This window comes from Aotus nancymaae, unplaced genomic scaffold (assembly GCF_030222135.1).
Source record: "Aotus nancymaae isolate 86718 unplaced genomic scaffold, 86718_ANA_hifiasm-v0.15.2.pri h1tg000053l, whole genome shotgun sequence".
Classification (NCBI taxonomy): domain Eukaryota; kingdom Metazoa; phylum Chordata; class Mammalia; order Primates; family Aotidae; genus Aotus; species Aotus nancymaae.
This window is the reverse complement of record NW_026988467.1, coordinates 18,700,893-18,724,571: the sequence shown is the minus strand read 5'-3', so window position 1 is coordinate 18,724,571 and position 23,679 is coordinate 18,700,893. Positions and strand designations below refer to the sequence as shown.

At 49.1% G+C, this 23,679-nt stretch overlaps 1 protein-coding gene and 2 non-coding genes across 3 annotated transcripts; 1 reads left to right on the top strand and 2 right to left on the bottom strand.

The window, feature by feature from the left end:
* Nucleotides 1-11,864: 11,864 nt before the first annotated feature.
* On the bottom strand, nucleotides 11,865-23,221 carry LOC105708350 (chymotrypsin-like elastase family member 3B). Its single transcript, XM_064363739.1, has 8 exons — nucleotides 23,161-23,221; nucleotides 21,504-21,589; nucleotides 18,843-18,940; nucleotides 18,592-18,726; nucleotides 16,538-16,674; nucleotides 16,037-16,179; nucleotides 13,769-13,921; nucleotides 11,865-11,953 (listed from the first exon to the last, which is right to left on the bottom strand). Exons 1-8 carry the CDS (start codon nucleotides 23,198-23,200, stop codon nucleotides 11,936-11,938), a joined length of 810 nt encoding a protein of 269 aa, XP_064219809.1. The 5' UTR covers nucleotides 23,201-23,221; the 3' UTR covers nucleotides 11,865-11,935.
* Nucleotides 12,565-12,673, bottom strand: LOC135269537 (U6 spliceosomal RNA). The gene has a single exon (XR_010337799.1). It is a non-coding gene; the product is annotated as a U6 spliceosomal RNA (small nuclear RNA).
* On the top strand, nucleotides 20,593-20,699 carry LOC135269608 (U6 spliceosomal RNA). Its single transcript, XR_010337858.1, has one exon. It is a non-coding gene; the product is annotated as a U6 spliceosomal RNA (small nuclear RNA).
* Nucleotides 23,222-23,679: the final 458 nt, after the last annotated feature.

Sequence of the window (23,679 nt, the reverse complement as noted above, 5' to 3'; positions counted from 1 at the left end):
GAATTTTATGACAATGCCAATCTGATAAAGACCACCAGGGATATAGATTAGTTGAACAAAATTAGGCTCATTAACTTGATGTAGCAAGAGAGACAACACACCAGAGAAACTGTGGAGGGTCTCACCAAACAAAGGAAGAAACAGGATTATCATAGGATTGGGGGGAGGGCAGAGTTTGGGGTGAAATTGAAATAAAGCTGTGCTGGTAGGTCCAAAGCAAAGCTGGCAATGTGTAAAGGGGTTAACATCTGGCTTGGGCTGAGAATCAGACCCAGAGTCTTGTTTCCTTGGACACCACAAAGGTAAGATAAATATAGACCATTGTGTTCAAAAACCTTTTATCTGAAGCTCTGCATCTGGGTAGAAAAATCCAGGCTGTGTCTCTGTGTCAAACCTGGCTCTTCTGACCCACTAGAGAAGAGCGAGATGTTCTGCTCTCACTGATGTGATTTCAAACAGCAAAGTTTCTGACAGTGTCTGATTTTAGAGAACCAGATTTCTTTTTTTTAGACAGAGTTTTGCTCTTGTCGCCCAGGCTGGAGTGCAATGGTGTGATCTCAGGTCACTGCAACCTTCGCCTCCCGGGTTCAAGCAGTTCTCCTGCCTCAGTCTCCCAAGTAGCTGGGATTACAGGTGCCAGCCACCAAGCCCAGCAAATTTTTGTATTTTAGTAGAGATGGGGTTTCACCATGTTGGCCAGGCAGAGAATGAGATTTCTCAGCCTTGTCTTTTTTTTTTTTTTTTTGAGACAGAGTTTCACTCTTATCACCCAGGCTGGAGTACAGTGGCATGATCTTGTCTCATTGCCATCTCCACCAGTGCCCACCACCATATCTGGCTAATTTTTATATTTTTAGTAGAGACAGGGTGTCACCAGGTTAGCCAGGCTGGTCTCAAACTCCTGACCTAAGGTGATTCACTCTGCTCAGCCTCCTAAAGTGCTAGAATAGCACTATGTCTTTGATGTTAATTGACAAAAGAAGGTTTGACAGATTCACTTTTTTTTTTTTTTTTTTTTTGGACACAGAGTCTTGCTGTGTCCCAGTCTGGAGTGCAGTGGCATGATCTCAGGTCATTGCAACTTTCTCCTCCTGGGTTCAAGCAATTCTCCTGCCTCAGCCTCCTGAGTAGCTGGAACTACAGGTGCTTGCCACCACACCCAGCCAATTTTTTTTTATTATTCACCTGGGTGCAGGTGGGTTGAGGTTGAAAACGGCATCAGCCAATTTTTGTATTTTTAACAGAGACAGGGTTTCACCATGTTGGCCGGGCTGGTCTCGAACTCCTGACCTCAAGTGATCCACCTGCCTCAGCATCCCAAAGTTCTGGGATTATTGGCGCAAGCCACTGCACCCGGCCCAGATTCACATTTGATAGCAATTCTTTGATGCCTCAATTATCTGGATGTGAAGGCCCTCGAGAGTGCCAATCTTCCCCTCCCAGTGTGACCCCAGCTCCCTGGACTCCACATCAGCCTGGCCTCCACTAGAAAACCAGGAAACCGAGTCACGGTCCCTACATGGAGAGACCCAGCTTCCCAGTAGGACTGTGGGCTTGCCTGATTTTGGGTCATCTGCTTCTGCCCTGTACCCGACATGGGATATCATAGGTGCTCGGGCCGTGTCCATTGAATCTAACTGCTGATGGGTTTTCTGAATGCAAAGAAAAAGAAGTGGCAGGGATCATGGAAATGAGGCCCGCTGTGTAAGGTAAGTGGAAAATGAGCTCCGCGTGGGAAACGAGGCCCGCCGCGTAAGGTAAGTGGGAAGTGAGGCCCGCTGCGTAAGGTAAGTTGGAATGTGGGTGATTTTTGAAAATTTATTTCCCAACGTGGAAATCTTTAAAATGTGGCCATTAGTGATGTTCTGAAAAAGGAAAATAGGAATTGTTGACTCTTTTAAGGTTAAAAGAATAAACTATTGACATTTCGATGATTTTTTTTTTCTGTTGCCGACGCTGGAGTGCAGTGGTGCAATCTCAGCTCACCTCAACCTCTGCATCCTGGGTTCTAGCAATTCCCTGCCTCAGTCTCCTGAGTAACTGGGACTACAGGCACACGCCACTACGCCCGGATAATTTTTTTGTATTTTAGTAGAGACGGGATTTCACCATTTGGCCCAGGCCGGTCTCGAACTCATGAGCTCAGGCAATCCACCTGCCTCGGCCTCCCGAAGTGCTAGGATTACAGGCATGAGCCACCACGCCTGGCCGACATTTTTATGGTTTTAAAATGAGAATGAAATTGTTGATACGTAATTAAAAAGCAAGAATTGCAATTAATCCTTTCTCTCTCTGTTTTTCTTTAAAGAGACAGGGTCTTGCTATGTGGGCTGGACTTGAATTCCTGGGCTCCAGCAATCCTGCCATTTCAGCCTGAGTAGCTGGAACTATAGGTGCTCACCAGCTTTGATTCTTTTTCTTTCTTTTTTGGGAGTGGGGGGAGGGACAAGGTATTGCTCTGTCACCAAGGCTAGAGTGCAATGGAGTGATCTAGGCTCACTGTAACCTCTGCCTTCCAGGCTCAAGTCATCCTCGCACCTTAGCTTCCCAAATAGCTGGGACCACAGGCTCACGCCACCATATCCAGCTAATTTTTGTATTTTTTGTAGAGACAGGGTCTCTGTTGCCCAAGCTGGAGCCTAATGGTAAAATGATAGCTTACTACAGCCTCAAACTCCTAGCCTCAAGGGATCCTACCACCTCAGCCTCCTGAGTAGCTAGTACTACAGGCATGTGCCACCACACCCAGCTAATTTTTCTTCTTTTTTCATAAAGATGGGGTTTCACCATGATGGCCAGGCTGGTCTTGAACTCCTGACCTCAGGTGATCCACCCACCTCGGCCTCCCAAAGTGCTAGGATTACAGGCATAAGCCACCGCGCCCAGCCTAATTTTTCAATTTTTAGTAGAGATGGGTTCTTGCTGTGTTGCCCAGGCTAGTCTCAAACTCCTGGGCTCAAGTGATCCTCCTGCCTCAGCCTCCCAAAGTACTGGGCTTACAGGTATGAGCCTCAATGCCCAGCCTCTTTCATTTTTAAAAGGGAATTGAAGTATTGACATTGTGCCTTCTCAAAAAATGGATTGTTGACTTTTTATGATTTAGAAAACAAAAGCTAAAAATTTTTGGCCTTGACATTCTAATCATTATTCAAAGAATTAAGTTATTGACTATATGGGTTTTAAAAGACTTGAATTCTTAAGACTTAGAGATTTGAACAAAGGAAAATTGAATTGTTGGCAGTTTTAGGCGAGATTCCCTGACTCTCTGCTGCCTATGTGTAAAGAGAACTGGGTCATCACAGCTCCCAGCCTCCCTCTGAGGATGAGTAGAGGCTCCCTGCGGGCCCACTGGCCAGCCACATTATGGAATTACACATATCCCACTGCCCTTTACTCTGAAACTATTTTGGAGAATTATCCAAGGGTTCTTCCCTGACTCATTGGGAGCAAGTGGACACTCAGGCTTTGCAACCCTACTGTGCCTTGGCAACGCCTGACAGTTACATGCCACCAGGCACTCTCTGTGTGACTCAATAAAAATGATTAATGCATGTGGTTTCAGAACTTCCTCCCCACCTCCCCAGCGTCCCCATGATGCAGAAGTGTCTGCTCGGCTTCACTCTGTTTCTTCCCTGCTCTCACTCTGCCCTTGCCAGACCAGTTCTCAGGCTTTTGTAAGAGCTGGAGTGAGGGTAAGGGCTGGAGGAGAGTTGTAGGGGAGGGCTGAGATCCAAGAGTGGTTTAGGAGAAAAATGGGGGCAGTTTGTAATGTGTCGGGGCAGTGGATGGGAAAAGGATAAAAAAGAGAATTTGAAGAAACGTTGATGCAATCACTTTGGAGAGCAATTTGGCAATTGTTAAAGTTGAAAATGAGCATGTCCTCCCAGTCAGCAAGTCCATTTTTTTGAATATACCCTGGAGAAACCCTCCCACATGTGCACCTGGAGATACATCCAAGGACATCCACTGAAGCACTGTTTGTAGTCACAAAAAAATAGCTCTGCTTTAAGTATCCATGAGGAGGGAATAAATGATAATAAAACTTTAGGCAATGGTATATGCTATAAACAGCAGCAGTGAACTAGAGATATATAAAACAGCATGGCTAGACCTCAAAAAACACATTAAGGCTGGACAGGATGGTAATCCCAGCACTTTGGGAGGCTGAAGCAGGCGAATCACTTGAGGTTAGGAGTTCAAGACCCACCTGGCCAATATGTGAAACCCTGTCTCTACTGTAAAAAAAAAAAAAAAAAAAAAAAAAAAATTAGCCAGGCATGGTGGTGGGCACCTGTAGTCCCAGCTACTCAGGAGGCTGAGGTAGAAGAATCGCTTGAACCCGGGAGATGGAGGTTACAGTGAGCCGTGATTACACCATACACTCCACCCTGTGTGACAGAATGAGACTCTGTCTCAAAAAAAAACAACCGAGCCGGGCACGGTGGCTCAAGCCTGTAATCCCAGCACTTTGGGAGGCCGAGGCGGGTGGATCACGAGGTCAAGAGATCGAGACCATCCTGGTCAACATGGTGAAACCCCGTCTCTACTAATACAAAAAATTAGCTGGGCATGGTGGCGTGTGCCTGTAATCCCAGCTACTCAGGAGGCTGAGGCAGGAGAATTGCCTGAACCCAGGAGGCGGAGGTTGCGGTGAGCCGAGATTGCGCCATTGCACTCCAGCCTGGGTAACGAGCGAAACTCCGTCTAAAAAAAAAAAAAAACAACCGAACAAAAATACCCCACAACATTGAGTGAAAGAAGCAACTTGCAGGACAGTCCATACAGCAGGAAGCTGTGCATTTTTTTTTTTTTTGTGACTGAGTCTCGCTCTGTCACCCAGGCTGGAGTGCAGTTACGTGATCTCAGCTCACTGCAACCTCTGTCTCCTGGGTTTAAGCAATTCTCCTGCCTCAGCCTCCTGAGTAGCTAGGACTACAGGTGTGTACCACCATGCCCGGCTAATTTTTGATATTTTTAGTAGAGAGGGGGTTTCACCATGTTAGCCGGGTTGGTCTCGATCTCCTGACCTTGTGATCCGCCCACCTCAGCCTCCCAAAGTGCTGGGATTACAGGCATGAACCACCACACCTGGCCTGTGCATGTATTTTTAAAAACCAAAAAAAAGACCAAGCTTGGTGGCTCAGGCCTGTAATCCCAGCACTTTGGGAGGCCAAAGCAGGCGGATCACAAGGTCAGGAGTTCCAGACCAGCCTGACCAACATGGTGAAACCCCACCTCTACTAAAAAATACAAAACTTAGTTTGGCGTGGTGGCAAGTGCCTGTAATCTCAGCTACTTGGTAGGCTGAGAGAGGAGAACTGCTTGAACCCGGGAGGCGGAGGTTACAGTGAACCGAGATCGTGCCACTGAACTCCAGCCTGGGCAACAGAGTGAGACCCTGTCTCAAAAAAAAACCAAAAAACAATGCAATATATTGGTTTTGGATATTTATATATATGATAAAAATATAACAGCACAGAGTAGAAGGACAAACACCAAACTCATGTTATCCGTCAGGATAGGTTAGGTCCATGCCGCTGTAACAAACACCACCCACAGTCTTAGTGGCTTATAACGGAGTTTATTTCATGGTTGGGCTACATGTCCATCAGGGATTAGCAGAGGCTCCAGTGCACATCTCACTCTGGACCAGGCTGACCAGCAACAACCAGATATCATGGCAGAGAGAATGAGAGCCTGACAAATTGCTTTGTCTCTCAATACTTCACCTTGGCCAGCCTAATGGCAAGACCCGACTTTTTTTTTTTCCAGACAGACAGGGTCTCAGTCTGTCACCCAGGTTGGAGTACAGTGTGTGAGCACCACTCACTGAAGCCTCAACCTCCCAGGCTCAAGCAATTCTCACACTGTATCCTCCTGAGTAGCTGGGACCACAGGCACATGCCACCATGCCCAGCTTATTTTTTATTTTATTTTTACTAGAGACGAGGTCTCATTATGTTGCCAAACTGGTCTGAAACTCCTGGGCTCAAGCAATACTCCCGCCTTGGCTTCCCAAAGTGTTGGGATTACAGGCATGAACCACCACATCCAGCCAAGGTGATAGATGTATTATTATTTTTCTTTTCTTTAAGACAGAGTTTCCTTCTGTCACTCAGGCTGGAGTGCAGTGGCATTATCAAAGCTCGCTGCATCCTTAATGTCCTTGGCTCAAGTGATCCTCCTACCTCAGCCTCACAAGTAGCTGGGACTACAGGCATGTACCACCATGCCCAGCTAATTTTTCATTTTTTTCTTTTTGAGACAGAGTCTCCCACTATTGCCCAGGCTGGAGTGCAGTGTCGCGATCTTCACTCACGCAACATCTGCTTCCTGGGTTCAAGCAATTCTCCTGCCTCAGCCCTAAGTAGCTGAGATTACCGGTGCCTGCCACCACACCTGGCTAATTTTTTGTATTTTTAGTAGAGACAGGTTTTCACTATGTTGACCAGGCTGGTCTTGAACTCCTGACCTCATGATCTGGCCTCCTCAGCAGATCCAAAAGTGCTGGGATTACAGGCATGTGCCACTGTGCCTGGCCTAATTTTTGACTTTTTGTAGAGACGGAGTCTCACTATGTTTCCCTGGCTGGTCTTGAACTCCCAGGATCAAGTGATCCTCCCACCTTGGTCTCCCAAAGTGCTGGTATTATAGGTGTGAGCCACTGTGCCTGGCCTAAACCCAACTTTAAGAGGGCAGGAAAGAGGTATCCTGTTATGTGGATAAAAAAAGCAAAAGCAGTAATTGATGGATAAAAACCCCCTATCCATCATGGTAGTGACTTTTGGGAAGAGTACAAAGGGCTTCCATGTTAACTGTGAAAACTGAAAATAAAATCCTAAGCCCCCTCAACCACTGAATGGGCCTCCTCTTGGCCAAGGGGACCCCAGAGAAACCTTAAAATTTGAGTTCCCAGCCATGACAGGATGGGAGGTCAGACACATCTTGTTAGGCTTCTTTTTTGTGGTATAGACACAACTGAGCAGCATTAATGTTAAAAATTAGGCCAGGTGCCATGGCTCACACCTGTGATTCAAGCATTTTGGGAGCCCGAAGTGGACAGATCACCTGAGGTCAGGAGTTCGAGACCAGCCTGGGCAAACCCCGTCTCTACTTAAAATATAAAAATTAGCCGGACATGGTGGCAGGCACGTGTAATCCCAGCTACTTCGGAGGCTGAGGCAGGAGAATCACTTGAACCCAGAGGCAGAGGTGGCAGTGAGCCGAGATGGCACCATTGCACTCCAGCCTGGGTGACAGAGTGAGACTCTGTCCCTAAAATAAAAAATACATGTTAAAATAGAGATCATACAACTGACAGAACAGACTCTTTGTCTGTTGTAATTATAACAAGAGCTAAGATCATGCCAGATAAGGGTTAAGACACCTACACTTGAAGAATAAACTATGTTCTAATTGCCACAAGATTGATTTCTTCTCTCTCTCTCTCTCTCTCTCTCTCTCTCTCTCTCTCTCTCTCTCTCTCTCTCTCGGAGACAAGGTCTCAATCTGTCACCCAGGCTGGAATGGTACAGTGGTGCAATCACAGCTCACTGCAGCCTCAGCCTCTCGGGCTCAAGTGATCCTCCCACCTCTCCCTCCTAAGTAGCTGGGACTACAGGCATGTGGCACCCTACCCAGCTAAGATGGGGTTTCGCCATGTTGCCCAAGCTGGTCTCAAACCCCTGGGTTCAAGCAGTCTTCCCACCCTGGCCTCCCAAAGTGCTGGGATTTACAGGCATGTAAATCCCCACTGCACCCAGCCACTTGACATTTTCCTTTTCTCTAGCAGCTGAGCAAGCACCGGCCTTGAGATAAGTAATATTAAAACAACTGCGGCTCACCCACCACCAGACTCTAACAGACCCTCTGCCCCTGCTCCACAGCCATGACTGCAGCTTTGATTAGACAAGAGACAGATTTCAGTAACTTTCTCCTGATAAGACCACGGACCATGGACTGGTTCTGTCTGGTTTACAGAAGCTGCGCTTGAGTGCTTTCATGTCCCTGCTTCACCTTTAGATGCACAGGGCCTGGTTTCCATTCTTAAAAAAAAGAGAGAGAGATGGGATCTCACTGTGTTGTCCAGGCTGGAGTGCAGTGGCTATTCACAGGTACGATCATAGTGCACTGCAGCCTTGAACTCCTAGCTTCAAGCCATCCTCCTGTCTCCACTGTCCGAGTATCGGGGACTAGAGGCACAGGCCACCATGCCCAGCAGTAATGGATTTAAATGTCAAGTCCCCACCCCACAGTGAACATGGGACACATGTAACATGCATGTTTGTTCAGTACATGTGTGCCAGGGCCCCCTTTGTTAATACTCAGATCCTTCTATTACCTGTTGAATATGGTTTTTTTGTTTGTTTGTTTTTTGAGACAGAGTCTTGCTCTGTTACCCAGGCCCCCAGGCTGGAGTGCAATGGCGTGATCTCAGCTCACTGCAGCCTCCACCTCCCAGGTTCCAACAATTCTCCTGCCTCAGCCTCCCAAGTAGCTGGGATTACAGGCACGTGCCACCATGCCTAATTTTTTGTATTTTTAGTAGAGATGGTGTTAGCCAGGATGATCTTGATCTCCTGTGATCCATCCGCCTTGGCCTCCTAAAGTGCTGGGATTACAGGCGTGAGCCACCACATCCGGCCACCTGTTGAATATGTATGTTTAGCCAACTCTTTAGCATAAAGCTCCTGCTCCAATCCCTCCTCCTTGGAAGTGCCTGTTTCTGGTCTCTGCTCTGCGGGAGGCTATGCTTCCTAGCCTGTCAGCATGGCCACCGTGCAGGCTCTAACCCTTTATAAGACATAAAATTTCCAAATTTATAGATCTTGACCAGGCATGGTGGCTCTTGCCTGTAATCCCAGTACTTTGGGAGGCCGAGGCAGGTGGGTCACTTGAAGCCAGGAGTTCAATACCAGCCTGGCCAACATAGTGAACCCCCATCTTTATTAAAATACAAAAATCAGCCGGGCATGGTGGTGGGTGCCTGTAGTCCCAGATACTCGGGAGGCCGAGGTAGGAGAATCGCTTGAACCTGGGAGGTGGAGGTTGCAGTGAGCCAAGATTGTACCACTGCACTCCAGCCTGGACAACAGAGGGAGACTCTGTCTCAAAAAAAAAAAAAAAATTATAGATCTCATGATTTTTTTATTGGATGATTGTAATTATTATTTTTTAAAATGTGAAGCAAAAATGTGAACTTTGTTAATTCTGAAGGGTGGACACCTATCCGGGTATATTATTCACTATGTTGCATCTTTTTCAGTTGTAGCTGAAAGTATACTTTTCAAGGGAGGCTACAAATGGGCCATTAATATTAAAAGTCAATTGTGTGTGTCCTTGCTGGGACAATGTTTTCTTTCATGGTATTCAAAGAGAAATATGAGCCAAGAGATTCCTTTGATTTTTTTTTTTTTGAGACAGAGTCTTGTTCTGAGCCCAAGCTGGAGTGCAGTGGCACAATTTCAGCTCACTGCAGCCTCTGCCTCCTGGACTCAAGCGATTCTCCCACCTCAGCCTCCCAAGCAGCTGGGACTACAGGCATGCACCACCACACCTGGCTAACTTTTATATTTTTTGTAGAGACAGGGTTTCACCATGTTTCCCAGGCTGGTCTCAAACTCCTGGGCTCAAGTGATCCACTCGCCTCAGCCTCTCAAAGTGCTGGGATTACAGGTATGGACCACCGGGCCCAGCCAGACTCCTTTGTTTTATGTTGCTTTTGTCTGTGTAACAGCTTCCTTCCTTCCTTCCCTCCTTCCTTCCTTCCCTCCTTCCTTCCTTCCTTCCTTCCTTCCTTCCTTCCTTCCTTCCGTCCGTCCATCCGTCTGTCCATCCTGACGGAGTTTCACTCTGTTGCTCAGGCTGGAGTACAATGGCGTGATCTTGGCTCACTGCAACCTCCGCCCCACAGGTTCAAGCGATTCTTCCACCTCAGCCTCTGGAGTAGCTGGGATTACAGGCGCCTACCACCACACCCGTCTAATTTTTTGTATTTTTAGTAGAGACGAGGTTTTGCCATGTTGGTTAGGCTGGTTTCAAACTCCTGACCTCAGGTGATCCACCCGCCTTGGCCTCCCAAAGTGCTAGGATTACTGCGCCCAGCCAGCTTTCTTTCTTTCGAAACTCAGCAGTTTGCTGGGCTCTGGGATCGTGCGCAGCCCTGTGTGTTCCTGTGTGTGTGTACCTGTGTGTGTGTGTCTTCTTCCCTCTGCAGCAAGGGCTCTCCCTGGGGTTGCCCGACTTGTCTCTATTTTTCCAGCCCTGAACTTGCCACAAGGCAGGTACCTAATACATGTTTAACGAATGACCCTGATATACTCATGACATGGTCAGGCTTTGTGTCCCCACCCAAATCTTATGTCTCGAATTGTAATCCCCATAATCCCCACATGTCAAGGGAGAGACCAGGTGTAGGTAATTGAATCATGGGGGCAGTTTCCCCAATACTGTTCTCATGATGTGAGTTCTCACCAGATCGGAAGGTTTTATAAGGGGCTCTTCTCCCTTTGCTCAGCACTTCTCCTTCCTGCCGCCTTGGGAAGAAGGTGCCTTGCTTCTCCTTCGCCTTCTGCCATAATTGTAAGTTTCCTGAGGCCTCTCCAGCCATGCTGAACTGTGAGTCAATTAAATCTCTTTCCTTTATAAATTACATAGTCTTGGGCAGTTCTTAATAGCAGTATGAAAACAGATGAATACAGCCCAGTTCTCTTTAAATAATGAGCCACTTCAGGGCAGGAACCATGTCTCCTTCCCCCTGAGTCCTGCCCCCCTCTAAAACAAGGAATAAGTGTTTGTTGAATGAATGAATAACCAAAGCCCCCCCGTCTCCAGCCCATCAATGGAAGCAGAACACACACTGTCCTTCCCACTCTACCATGAGCCTCCTGAGGGGCTGGCAAGGTCTGGGGTATGTTTATCTGCATTTTTTTTTTTTTTGAGGCAGAGTTTTGCTCTTGTTGCCCAAGCTAGAGTACAATGGTGAGATCTTGGCTCACTGCAACCTCCACCATCTGGGTTCAAGCAATTCTCCTGCCTCAGCCTCCCAAGTAGCTGGGATTACAGGGGTGTGCCACCACACTCAGCTAATTTTTATATTTTTAGTAGAGATGGAGTTTCTCCATACTGGTCAGGCTGGTCTCGAACTCCTGACCTCAGACGATCCACCCACTTTGGCCTCCCAAAGTGCTGGGATTACATGCGTGAGCCACCGTGCCTGGCAAATAGCTTTGATTTTTTTCTTTTCTTTTTTCTTTTTTTTTTTTTTTTGAGACGGAGTCTTGCTCTGTGGCCAGGCTAGAGTGCAGTGGCACCATCTCAGCTCACTGCAACCTCCACCTCCCAGGTTCAAGTGATTCTCCTGCTTCAGCCTCCCAAGTAGCTGGAATTACAGGCACCCACCACCACGCTCAGGTAATTTTTGTATTTTTAGTAGAGATGGGGTTTCACCATATTGGCCAGGTAGTCTTGATCTCTTAACCTCATGATCTGCCCGCTTCGGCTTCCCAAAGTGTTGGGATTACAGGCATGAGCCACCACGCCCGGCCCTATCTGCAGATTTTTACCATGTTTATATGCCTGCATTGAAAAGCTTATGTGTGATTATATACTAAGGTGACCAACTTGTCCCAGTTTTAGCATTAAATTATCTGCATTTAGTACAGAACCTGACAGGAACTCCTGAAGTTGCAGGCAAACAGGATGGTCAGGTCACCGCACGGTGACTCCCTTCTCTCCCAGCCTCATTTCTTCCTCATCTTCATATGAAAGGGTTGAGCCTGGCCCTTTCTCTGCATATGAGATCTAAGATTTTACGAATAGGCCAGAGGGAAAGAGGTGAGTTGACAAAGGAAGAAAGATTCACCTTGGAATTTTCTGAGAGATCTTTATTCTTTATTCAGGATGCGGGACCGGCACTGCCAGCTGGGCCTTGGTTCTAGTGGCTCGCTATGGTCTGGAAAAGTTGTGGGGGAAGGGGGGAACAGAATAGTTTATTTAGAAGCACAGGTTCTGGAGCTAGATGAAATTGGGTTCAATTTCCAGCCCTGCTGTGTGACCCTGAGAGAGTAAGTGACCTCTCTGAGCCTCAGTTTCCTCCTCTATGTAGTAGGAGTAATGATATAACTTACCTCATGGCAGAGGGGTTCTTGATTAAACTGGTAACTAAAGTTATCCCTACAGTGCCTGGCACAAATTAAGATGGTATGTGCATATATATATATTATTATTATTATTTTGGTGGGGGGTGTTTTTTGAGACAGACTTTGACTCTGTTGCCCAGGCTGGAGTGCAGTGGTGTGATCGCGACTCCCTGCAACCTCCACCTTCCGGCTTCAAGCGATTCTCCTGCCTCAGCCTCCTGAGTAGCTGGGACTACAGGCATGCGCCACTACGCCTGGCTAATTTTTTGGTATTTTTAGTAGAGACAGGATTTCGCCACTTTGGCCAGGCTAGTCTCTAACTCCTGACTTCAAGTGATCTGCCCACCTCAGCCTCCCAAAGTGCTGGGATTACAGGCATAAGCCATCACACCCATCTTGTTTTTTTCTTTTCTTTTTATTTTTTAGAAATTTTTTGTAATGGAAGGCTTCATGAGTTTGCATGTTATCCTTGCTCAGGGCCATGCTAATCTCTATTGTTCCAATTTTAGTATATGTGCTGCCAAAGCGAGCACTACTGTTGTTTTTTTTTTTTTTTTTTAAGAGATGGGGTCTTGCTATGTTGCCCAGGCTGGAGTAGACTGGCTATTCACAGGTGCGATCCTACTACTAATCAGCATGGGAGTTTTGACCTGCTCCATCTCTGACCTGGACAGTTCACCTCTCCTTAGGCCACCTGGTGGTCCCCACTCCCAGAAGGTCAGCACATTGATGCCAAATTTAGTGCACAACCCGGTGGGCATAGTGCACTACAGCCCAGAACTCCTGGGCTCAAGCGATCCTCCTGCCTTAGCTTCCTGAGTAGCTGCGACTACAGGTGGGCATCACCTGTAGCATCACTGACCCATTTTTTTTTTTTTTTTGAGATGGAGTCTTGCTCTGTCTCCCAAGCTGGAGTGCAGTGGTGCAGTCTTGGCTCACTGCAACCTCCACCTCCCAGGTTCAAGCAATTATCTGCCTCACTCTCCGAGTAGCTGGAACTACAGGTGCCTGCCACCATGCCTGGCTAATTTTTGTAATTTTAGTAGAGATGGGGTTTCACCATCTTGGCCAGGCTGGTCTTGAACTCCTGACCTCATGATCCACCCTCTTCAGCCTCCCAAAGTGCTGTGATTACAGGTATGAGCCATCGCGCCTGGCTCTTACTCTTTTTTTCTTTTTTCTTTTGGTTTAGCTATTACTGTTACCATGAGCAATATTAGTCCCCTCTGATCGCCCATCCCCAGATGAGGTCTGGGGCCTGAACTCCCCACTTTTGGCTCTCATCAGACTTCATCATTATCATTCATGTAATCTCCTGTCCCCCACCAGGCAGCCTCTTGTCTGGCATGTCTCTCTATCCTCCCTGACAAGAGAGGACAAGACCAGAGGAGATACTTTATAAATATTTGTTGAAATAAGAAGGTTCAGCTGGAGTTCCTAGCTCCACCCAGAAGCCATCACACTGTAGCAGAAAACATCCCCAAGCCCCTCTGGAATGCGCCCAAGGGCCCTTCCCCACTGAGCTGCTAGGATCCTTTCAGGCCCCGCCCAGATCCAATGTTTCTCACCTGTCACCTCTCAGGAGAGCCACCACCCTGGAGCCCTCCCGGCTGCCCCGTCCTCCTCACCTCCTCAATCCAGTCGTTGAAGGCTGAGACGCGAGTGAACACCGTGGGCTTCCGGCGGGTGTTGCAGCCAAAGGCAGAAACAAAGCTGGTCACACCGTGGACCTGCCAGGCGCCATCCTCCGTGGGGCAGTTGAGGGGTCCCCCAGAGTCACCCTGGAACCGTCAGAGAGGGGTGGGGGACTGAGCCGTGTCTGAGGTTTATGGAACTGGTTTTGAACTTTAGGGACTTTGAGAAACTCCAACATTACTTGACCCCTCTGAGCCTCAGCTTGCTCATTTGTTTTTATTTTTTATTTTCTTTTTATTTGAGATGGAGTTTCACTCTTATTGCCCAGGCTGGAGTGCAATGGTGCAACCTCAGCTTATCACAACCTCCGCCTCCCAGGTTCAAGAGATTTTCCTGCATCAGCCTTCCAAGTAGCTGGGATTACAGGCACCTGCCACCACATCCAGCTAAATTTTTTGTTTGTTTGTTTGTTTTGAGACAGAGTTTCGCTCTGTCTCCAGGCGCCAGGCTGGGGTGCAGTGGTGCGATCTCGGCTCACTGCAACCTCCGCCTCCCGGGTTCAAGCAATTCTCCTGCCTCAGCCTCCCGAGTAGCTGGGACTACAGGCATGCACCACCACACCCAGTTAATTTTTGTAATTTTTTTTGTTTGTTTTTTGAGACAGTCTCACTCTGTCACCAGGCGCCAGGCTGGAGTGCAGTGGTGCGATCTCGGCTCACTGCAACCTCTGCCTCCCGGGTTCGAGCAATTCTCTTGCCTCGGTCTCCCGTGTAGCTGGGACTACAGACTCGCAACACCATGCCCAGCTAATTTTTATATTTTTTAGTAGAGATGGGGTTTCACTATGTTGGCCAGGATGGTCTCGATCTCTTGACCTCATGATCCACCCGCCTCAGCCTCCCAAAATGCTGGGATTACAGGCGTGAGCCACCGCGCCTCATGCGCAATTATAACACAGTGAGGGTATTTGATAGTATTCTTTTTTTTTTCTTTAAGAGACAAGGTCTTGGCCAGGCACAGTGCCTCACATCTGTAAACACACCAGTTTGGAAGGCCAGGGCAGGAGGATCACTTGAGCCCAAGAGCTAGAGACCAGCCTGGGCAACATGGTGAGACCTCATCTCTACAAAACATTCAAAAATTAGGCATTATGGTGTGCACTTGTACTCAGGAGGTGTGCACGGCTACTCAGGAGGCTGACGTGGGAGGATTGCTTGAGCCCAGGAGGGCAAGGGTATGGTGAACTGTGATGGCGCCACTGCACTCCAGCCTGGGCAACAGAGCAAGATCCTGTCTCAAAAAAAATAAAGATGATTTCTTGCTCTGTTGCCCAGGCTGGAGTGCAGTGATAAAATCACAGCTCACTGTAAGCTTGAACTCCCAGGCTCAAAAAATCCTCCCACCTCAGCCTCTCCAGTAGCTGGGACTACAAGAGAGTGCCACCATGCCTAATTTTAAAAAATTATTTTTGTAGATGGGCATCTCACGATGTTACCCAGGCTAATTGCAAACTCCTGGCCTCAAGCAATCCTCCCACCTCAGCCTTCCAAAGCACTCGGATTATAGGCATGAGCCATTGTGCCCAGCACAATGATAGTATTCTTTTTTTTTTTTTTTTTTTTTTTTGAGACGGAGTTTCGCTCTTGTTACCCAGGCTGGAGTGCAATGGCGCGATCTCGGCTCACCGCAACCTCCGCCTCCTGGGTTCAGGCAATTCTCCTGCCTCAGCCTCCTGAGTAGCTGGGATTACAGGCATGCGCCACCATGCCCAGCTAATTTTTTGTATTAGTAGAGACAGGGTTTCACCATGTTGACCAGGATGGTCTCGATCTCTTGACCTCATGATCCACCCGCCTCGGCCTCCCAAAGTGCTGGGATTACAGGCTTGAGCCACCGCGCCCGGCCTGATAGTATTCCTAATGTTAATTATAACTTCAGAACCACAGAGTCAACTTGGCATTAAAGGTCATGGTACCAGTATATCCTGCTGTGCTGATGGGGAAGCCTGGGGACCAGGGAGGGACAGTGACTTGTCCAAAGTCATGTCAGTGTGTGAGCTGAGACTGCAAACCCAGGGGTCCTGACTCCCACCCCGGCCTGAGCTCTGTGTCTGGACTACGTTGACTTCCTCCACGTCCTGCCTGGCCTGGAGGCTGAATAGGGGAAGCAGGCGAGATCCTTTCTCCACCTTCCAGGCAGATGGCCCCGTTCCAAGGTCCTACACATCCAGCACCACCTCGGGCAGGTAGGAGATGACTCACATTGCAGCCGGAGCGGGTGTCCCCTCCAGCACACACCATGGTCGTCTTCACGGTGGAACCCCACCAGTTCCACTTGGAGCAGTGCTCATAGTCCACCACGGGCAGTAGGGCCTGCTGCAGCTTGTCTGGGAGTGGTCCATTGGCTGCAGGGATAGAAAGCACTGAGTCAGGGGCCTGGGGGCGCAGGGCCAGGAGCCCCGGAGGAAAGCGGCATTCAAGGCGCACAGCTCTTCCACCCTGATGAGGACTCTCCTCCCATCCGCTACATGGTCCCTCATGCTTTGTGCACCATGACATCCCCAGCACCTGGCACACAGGAGGCACCAGAACATGTGCAATTGAGCACGTTTGTGTTTTGGAGGCTGGTGGGAGAAGGCTGCGGCTGGAGAGAAGTGGGAGGAAAGTACAAGGACCAGTCCTGGTGTTACCTTCAGCCTGCAGCCCCCACGCCCTGTCTTCCTGCCACTGGCCCTGTGGCCAGCTAGAGGAGTCAGCACGTACTATAGAGACGGCCCCAGCCGCTGATGTAGCAGGGTGTCTCGTTGGGAAGGATGTCACCAGCAGGAGGGAGGGAGGCAAACTGGACGGCGTCTCCCAGCTGGGCACTGCGTGAGAGCTTGATGAGGGCGATGTCATTGCTGGGGAGGAGGGAAGAGTCACAGGGGCTGGTCCTCTAGCCGGCCCAAGTCCTACCTCCCAGCTATTGCTTCAGGCTGCTCCACCTCTGAGATACCCCGGCTTCTTTACCTTCCAAATCCACTCTTTCATTATTATTATTACTGTTGTTGTTGTTGTTGCTGTTGTTGAGACAGAGTCTCACTCTGTTGCCCAGGCTGGAGTGCAGTGCCATGATCACAGCTCACTGCAGCCTCCTGGGCCCAAGGGATCCTTCTGCTTTTACCTCCCGAGGTGCTAGAATTATAGGCATGGGCCACTGCACCTGGCACAAATCCATTCTTAAGGCCAAGCAATTTTTTTTTTTTTTTTTTTTTTTTTTGAGATGGAGTCTTCACTCTGTTGCCCAGGCTGGAGTGCAGTGGTATAATCTTGGCTCACTACAACCTCTGCCTCCTGGGTTCAAGTGATTCTCCTGCCTCAGCCTCCCGAGTAGCTGGGACTACAGGTGCATGTCACTATGCCTGGCTAATTTTTTTTATTTTTTATTTTTAGTAGAGACGGATTTCACCATGTTGGCCAGGCTCATCTAGAACTCCTGGCCTCAGGTGATCTGCCCCCCTCGGCCTCCCAAAGTTCTGGGATTACAGGTATGAGCCACTGTGCCTGGCCAAGGCTGAGCAATTTTAAGAAGCCCTTCTAGCCCCTTGGCTCACTCTGACCCTTTGCCTTCAGAATTGTCCTTTCCTTTGACCCTCACAGTTCAGCTGTATCAGAATCACCTGGAGGGCTTGTTAAAACACAGACTGCTGCATCCCACCCAGTTTCTGATGCAGTGGATCTTGGCTAAGGCCCAATAATTCACAATTTTTTTTTGTTGAGATGGAGTCTCGTTCTGTCACCCAGGCTGGAGTGCAATGGCGCTATCTCGGCTCACAGCAACCTCCGCCTCCTGGGTTCAAGTGATTCTCCTGCCTCAGCCTCCCAAGTAGCTAGGATTATAGACGTGTACCATCACGCTTGGCTAATTTTTGTATTTTTAGTAGAGATGGGGTTTCACCATCTAGGCCAGGCTGGTCTAGAACTCCTGGCCTCAGGTGATCCACCTGCCTCGGCCTCCCAGAGTGCTAGGATTACTGTGCCCGGCCAATAATTCACATTTCTACAGATTCGCAGGTGATGCTCATACTGCCAGCCCAGGGGCCACACTTTGAGAACCACTGCCCTCTGTCTTCACCCGCCTGTGTGTCACTCCAGTCCTTTCGTCTGGGTCTCCCTTTTCTCTCTACTCACCCCAGAAGCCCTGTGAAGAGGGGCTGGGGTTTTCATCACATGGCACCTCACTCCTCCATTGCATTTGCAGTGGCCCTGCACCCTTCATTGACCCTCTTGTCAGAAAAATCTGAGCCACTCAGACTTACGAATTTTTCATACACTTGAAGGGCATAAGATTGTCTCCTTGGCCTTCACAACCACCCAGGAAGCCCAATTTCATGGTCACCTTTTGACAAATGGCAAAACAGAGGCGCAGAGAAGGCCAGTGACTTGCTTGGCCATACAGAGAGTTAATGCCAGAGCCTGACTCTCAGCCCAGTGCTCCTCCTTTTGCCCATAGTGCTGGGAGCCCAGGATGCACTGGGTGATCCATCTGTTGGATGAAGAAGCCCTCGGATTTGGGGGAAGGGTGCCAGAGGAAGCTTAGGCTCTGAAGCCACTAGCCAAGTGGCCCTGGGGGAGTTCCCGCCCCTCCCTGAGCTCTGCCACTCTTCTGTAGGGAGACAGGTTTGGAGTTGATGGCTCCTAAAGGCTCTGCTGGCTTCAACCCTCAGTGTGTGTGACCTGGGCACAGGCTGCTGGACTCAGCACCCCCATCCCTACATCCCTACTCAGAGGTGGAGCCTAGAGGAGCCTCTGGGTTCCAGACTGGAGTGTTCACTCACCCACAGGCCACACATTGGGAGTTCCAGAGCGGATGCACAAAGATGTCCTCAGAGTTGATGGGGATCACCTGCTCGGTGCCCTCCTCCTCAGCCCGGTCGTACTCGCCCAGCACTACCTGGTAGGTCAGGGAGCTCCTGCGGGCTGAGGTGAGGTCAGTCTGGGCCTGATGGTCTCACCTCCCTCCTTCCCCATCGTCACCCACTCTCCACGGCTGCCCGGGTTTCAGGAAGGGACAGGGTAGAGAACTCACGAGATGCAATGGCCTGCAGTCATAACCCAGTCGAGGGCGATGAGGCTGCCACCGCAGGTGTGGTAGAAGCTTCCGTCTTTTTCATACTGCAGGGAAACCTGGTGGCCCAGGAGGAAAGGGCCTGAGTGGACTGGGCTCCACCATGAGAGTTGCCACCAATGGCTGTATAGGTTCTGCACTATGCAACTCTAGAGGGCGCCATTTGCACAGAAAACAAGAGCACCCTCTGAAACGTGCAGTGCACAACCTGGGCAACTGCCTGTGGTGGCCCTATCACTTTTCCACGGGGGTCACATTCTGATTCTCCAAAGCCTCCCCTCACCAGGACTATGACCTTGTTGGGGAACCCAACATTCTCTACCTTCTGTCTCTCGAGAGCCCTTGAAGGCCCTCTATCATGCACCCCTTGCCCCATGACTTTTTTTTTTTCAAATAGAGATGGGGTGTCACCGTGTTGGCCAAGCTGGTCTTGAACTCCTGACCTCAGGTGATCCACCCATCTCGTCCTCCCAAAGTGTTGGGATTACAGGCGTGAGCCACTGTGCCCAGCTGACTTTTTTTTTTTTTGAGACGGAGTTTCCCTCTTGTTGCCCAGGCTGGAGTGCAATGGCATGATCTTGGCTCACCATAACCTCTGTCTCCCAGGTTCAAGCGATTCTCCTGCCTCAGCATCCCAAGTAGCTGGGATAGCAGGCATTCGCCACCACACCCGGCTATTTTGTATTTTTAGTAGAGGCGGGGTTTCTCCATTTTGGTCAGGCTGGTCTCAAACTCCCGATCTCAGGTGATCTGCCCGCCTCAGCCTCCCATAGTGCTGGGATTACAGGCATGATCCACTGTGCCCAGACAATTCATTTCTGTATTGTTTGTGACTGCTTTCATGCTACCATGGCACAGTCAAGTCATTACGATCCAAACCATCAAATGACCGAAAATATTTACTCTCTGGCCCTTTACGGAGCAAGTTTGCTGACCTTCTCCAACAGAACTTCCCGTGAGGATGGGAACGTTCTGTATCTTTGCTGTCCAATATGGTAGCCACTAGCCACATGTGACTATTGAACATTTGAAATGTGGCAAGCAGGCCAATCATGGTGGCTCATGCCTATAATCCCAGCACTTTGGGAGGTCAAGACGGGAAGATCACTGGAGTTCAGAAGTTTGAGACCAGCCCGGGCAACATAGCAAGACCCCATCTCTACAAAATATATAAAATTTATATATATAAAAATTAGCTGGGCGTGGTGGCACATGCCTGTAGCCCAGCTACTCAGGAGGCTGAGGTGGGAGGCTTGCTTGGACCTAGGAGGTCAAGGCTACAGTGAGCTGAGTGCACCACTGCACTCTAGCCTGGGTGACAGGGCAAGACCCTGTCTCAAAAAAAAAAAAAAAAAAAGAAAGAAATATGGAATTTTCTGAACTGAATTATTAACATTATTTAATTTAAATTTCAGCTGGGTGAGGTGGCTCATGCCTGTAATTCCAGCACTATGAGAGTTGGAGAAGGGTGGATCACCTGAGGTCAGGAGTTCCAGACCAGCCTGGCCAACATGGTGAAACCCTGTCTCTACTAAAAATACAAAATTAGCCAGGCATGGTGGCCTGCGCCTGTAATCCCAGCTACTTGGAAGGCTGATTCTGGAGAATTGCTTGATCCCAGGAGGTGGAGGTTGCAGTGAGCCAAGATCGGACCATTGTACTCCAGCCTGGGCAACAAAGGTGAAATTCTGTCTCAAAAATAATAATAATAGTGCTCACTTCGGCAGCACATATACTAAAATTGGAACGATACAGAGAAGATTAGCATGACCCCTGCGCAAGGATGACACGCAAATTCGTGAAGCGTTCCATATTTTATTTAAAATTTTAAAAATATTTGAAAATAATAATTACAATAATAATTTAAAGTTAATTAAATTTAAATAGCCACAGTCCAGCCTTCTGAGCTTCCCTCCGCTGGCCTTACAAAGCCCCTGACTCCCTTACTGCTTTCAGACTTCATAGCCCTGTTGTATCATCCTAGGAATGTAGAAATGAGTCCTTCAAAATCTTTCTTCTTCAACACAGTGTCTTGAAATTCCACCACTAGCGTGCCAACTCCTTGAGTTAAGCACTACCTTTACCCCCAATTCCACTGTTTTTTTTTTTTTTAATGAGACAGAGTCTCGCTCTGTCGCCAGGCGCCAGGCTGGAGTGCAGTGGCGCAATCTCAGCTCGCTGCAATCTCCGTCTCCTGGGTTCAAGCAATTCTCCTGCCTCAGCCTCCCGAGTAGCTGGGACTACAGCCGTGCGCCACCACTCCCAGCTAATTTTTGTATTTTTTAGTAGAGACAGTGTTTCACCATGTTGGCCAGAATGGTCTTGACCTCTTGACCTCGTGATCTGCCCGCCTTGGCCTCCCAATGTGCTGGGATTACAGGTGTGAGCCACCGCGCCTGGCCTCTGATTCCACTTTTAAGTTGCAAATCGCCCAGTGAGGGTTACAGACGGAATGGGCAAAACCTCCATGTAAAGTAGATGGTCCAGGGGCTTCCTGGTCTTTGGAAGCTAAAGTGAAAATTGTAAAGGGATCAATGGTGTCAAGGCTGGATGCCGAACCATTAGAGATTAGGGTCCAGAGCAGCCCATGGTGGGAATTAGTGCAGCTGGTGTTGCTCTTACCTGCCAGGGCCAGCTGTAGGGGACCGCGTCCTCACCGTTGACAACGCGGCTAGAAGGGTGAGAGGAAGGTCGGCCACGGCCTGAGGCTAGAGGGGAGAGGAGAGCTGTCAGTCAGCTGGAGGGTCCCCAAAAGCAAAGAGGAGACCAGGGTCCCAGTCCAAGCTGTGACTTCAACTGGCTGTGTGACCCCATGTAAGCCCCTGTCACTTCTGGACCTCAGTAACCACGTATGAACAGTGAACAAGTTTCCAGAATCCCAGAGGTCCAGGGATAGAGATTAAAATGTGGCCTCCTTCACCTGGAGGATTGAAGAGATTGATACACTTTGAACAATGCCTGGCCCTCGATGGAGCCCTCAAAAAGTGATAGCTATCATCATACAGAGTGGAGGCTTTTTTTTTTTTTTTGAGACGGAGTTTTGCTTTTGTTGCCCAGGCTGGAGTACAGTGGCGTGATCTCGGCTCACCGCAACCTCCGCCTCCTGGGTTCAAGCAATTCTCCTGCCTCAGCCTCCTGAATAGCTGGGACTACAGGCACGTGCCACCATGCCCAGCTGATTTTTGTATTTTTAGTAGAGATGGGGTTTCACCATGTTGACCAGGATGGTCTCGATCTCTTGACCTCGTGATCCACCCGCCTCGGCCTCCCAAAGTGCTGGGATTACAGGCATGAGCCACCGCGCCCGGCCAGAGTGGAGGCTTTAAAGGACTTCCTGGGTTCAAAATGCAGCTCTAGGCTGTGTGTGGTGGCTCACACCTGTAATCCTTGTGCTTTGGGAGGCCAAGCACGGAGGATCGCTTGAGCCCAGGAGTTTGAGACCAGCCTGGGCAACATAGCAAGACATCATCTCTACAGAAATAAAGTAAAATAAAATAAAATAGCCAGATACAGTGGCAAGTACCTGTAATCTCAGCTACTCAGGAGGCCAAGGTGGTAGGATTGCTTGAGGCCAGGATTTTGAGACCAGCCTGGGCAACAAAGCAAGACCCCATCTCTACAAAAAAAAAGCAAAAAATAAAAAAATTAGGTGCAGCTCTGCCTTATGTTCTATGATAAGCTACTTTACTTCCCTGAGGGTCAGTAAAATGGGATAATGATAGTACTGATCTCATGAGGCTGTTGTGAGAATTATGAGAAAATATAGGAAACACCCTGAATATTCTGCCTGGCACATAGTAAGCACTCAACCAGTGTTATCTATTACCAATATTGTCAGTCAAGGGAGGCTGCTTGGAAGAGGTGGCCCTGAGCTGGAATGCAATATGGCAGAGAGACCAGGAAAAGGCTAGACCATAGTATCTGGGGCCAGGTAGAGGGAGTGTGAGAGGAGAGTTGGAGTGGTAAGCGGGACAGTGGAAATTCCAACCCAAGATGTCCAACCACAGAGCCCAAACTCTTAACTATTTGACTTTGTTTACTGCCCCCATCAAGGACTTCCACCACAGTCCTTTGGAGTCTTTCTCCATCCACGGCTTCCCCTCCCCTCTCCTGTTCCATCATGAGCTGAAAACCCCCACAGTCATGCCCCCAGGTACAAGAGGAGACTCCCTCCTGTGGCACCAGGCGTTGGTGTCATGGGACTCAGAGCGGGTGGTAGATTTCAAGGATTCCTAGTCCAGGGCAGCCCAGGGAACACATACACAGCCTGGGGTCTTACCAACGGCCACAAGGAGGAGGGAACTGAGCAGCCGGAGCATCGTGCGTTTTGCGATGATGGGAAAGGGGCACAGAGCCCGGGGCTCTAATATAGGGCAGAAGGTGAGCAGAGGGCAGATTGGGCCCCATTCCCAGAACAGGTGGTGGAACTCCAAGTCTCCCATGGTCCAAGGCCACAGTCCTCACCCACTGCAGCTGGAGGAGTGCCAGCCAAGGAAAGGACCCAGGGTTCCCTCCAACAGGTGGCTGCACAGGTGGCGTGGAATGGCCAACTGATAACAGGGGAGCAGGAAGAAAAGTTTATGTCAGGGCAAGACCTCCTCCTTCCAAAAGAACAGGGACACTGGAACTGGTCAGACCAGGGCTCAATCATGGTTCTGCCACCTCCAAGCTCTGTGACCTTGGACACATGGTTTACCCTCTCTGAGTCTCAGTTTTCTCATCTCTAACATGAGATTTAGATTAGTACCCACTTCCACAAAAAATTTTTGTTGAGCACTTTTTGTCTATATATCAGGCA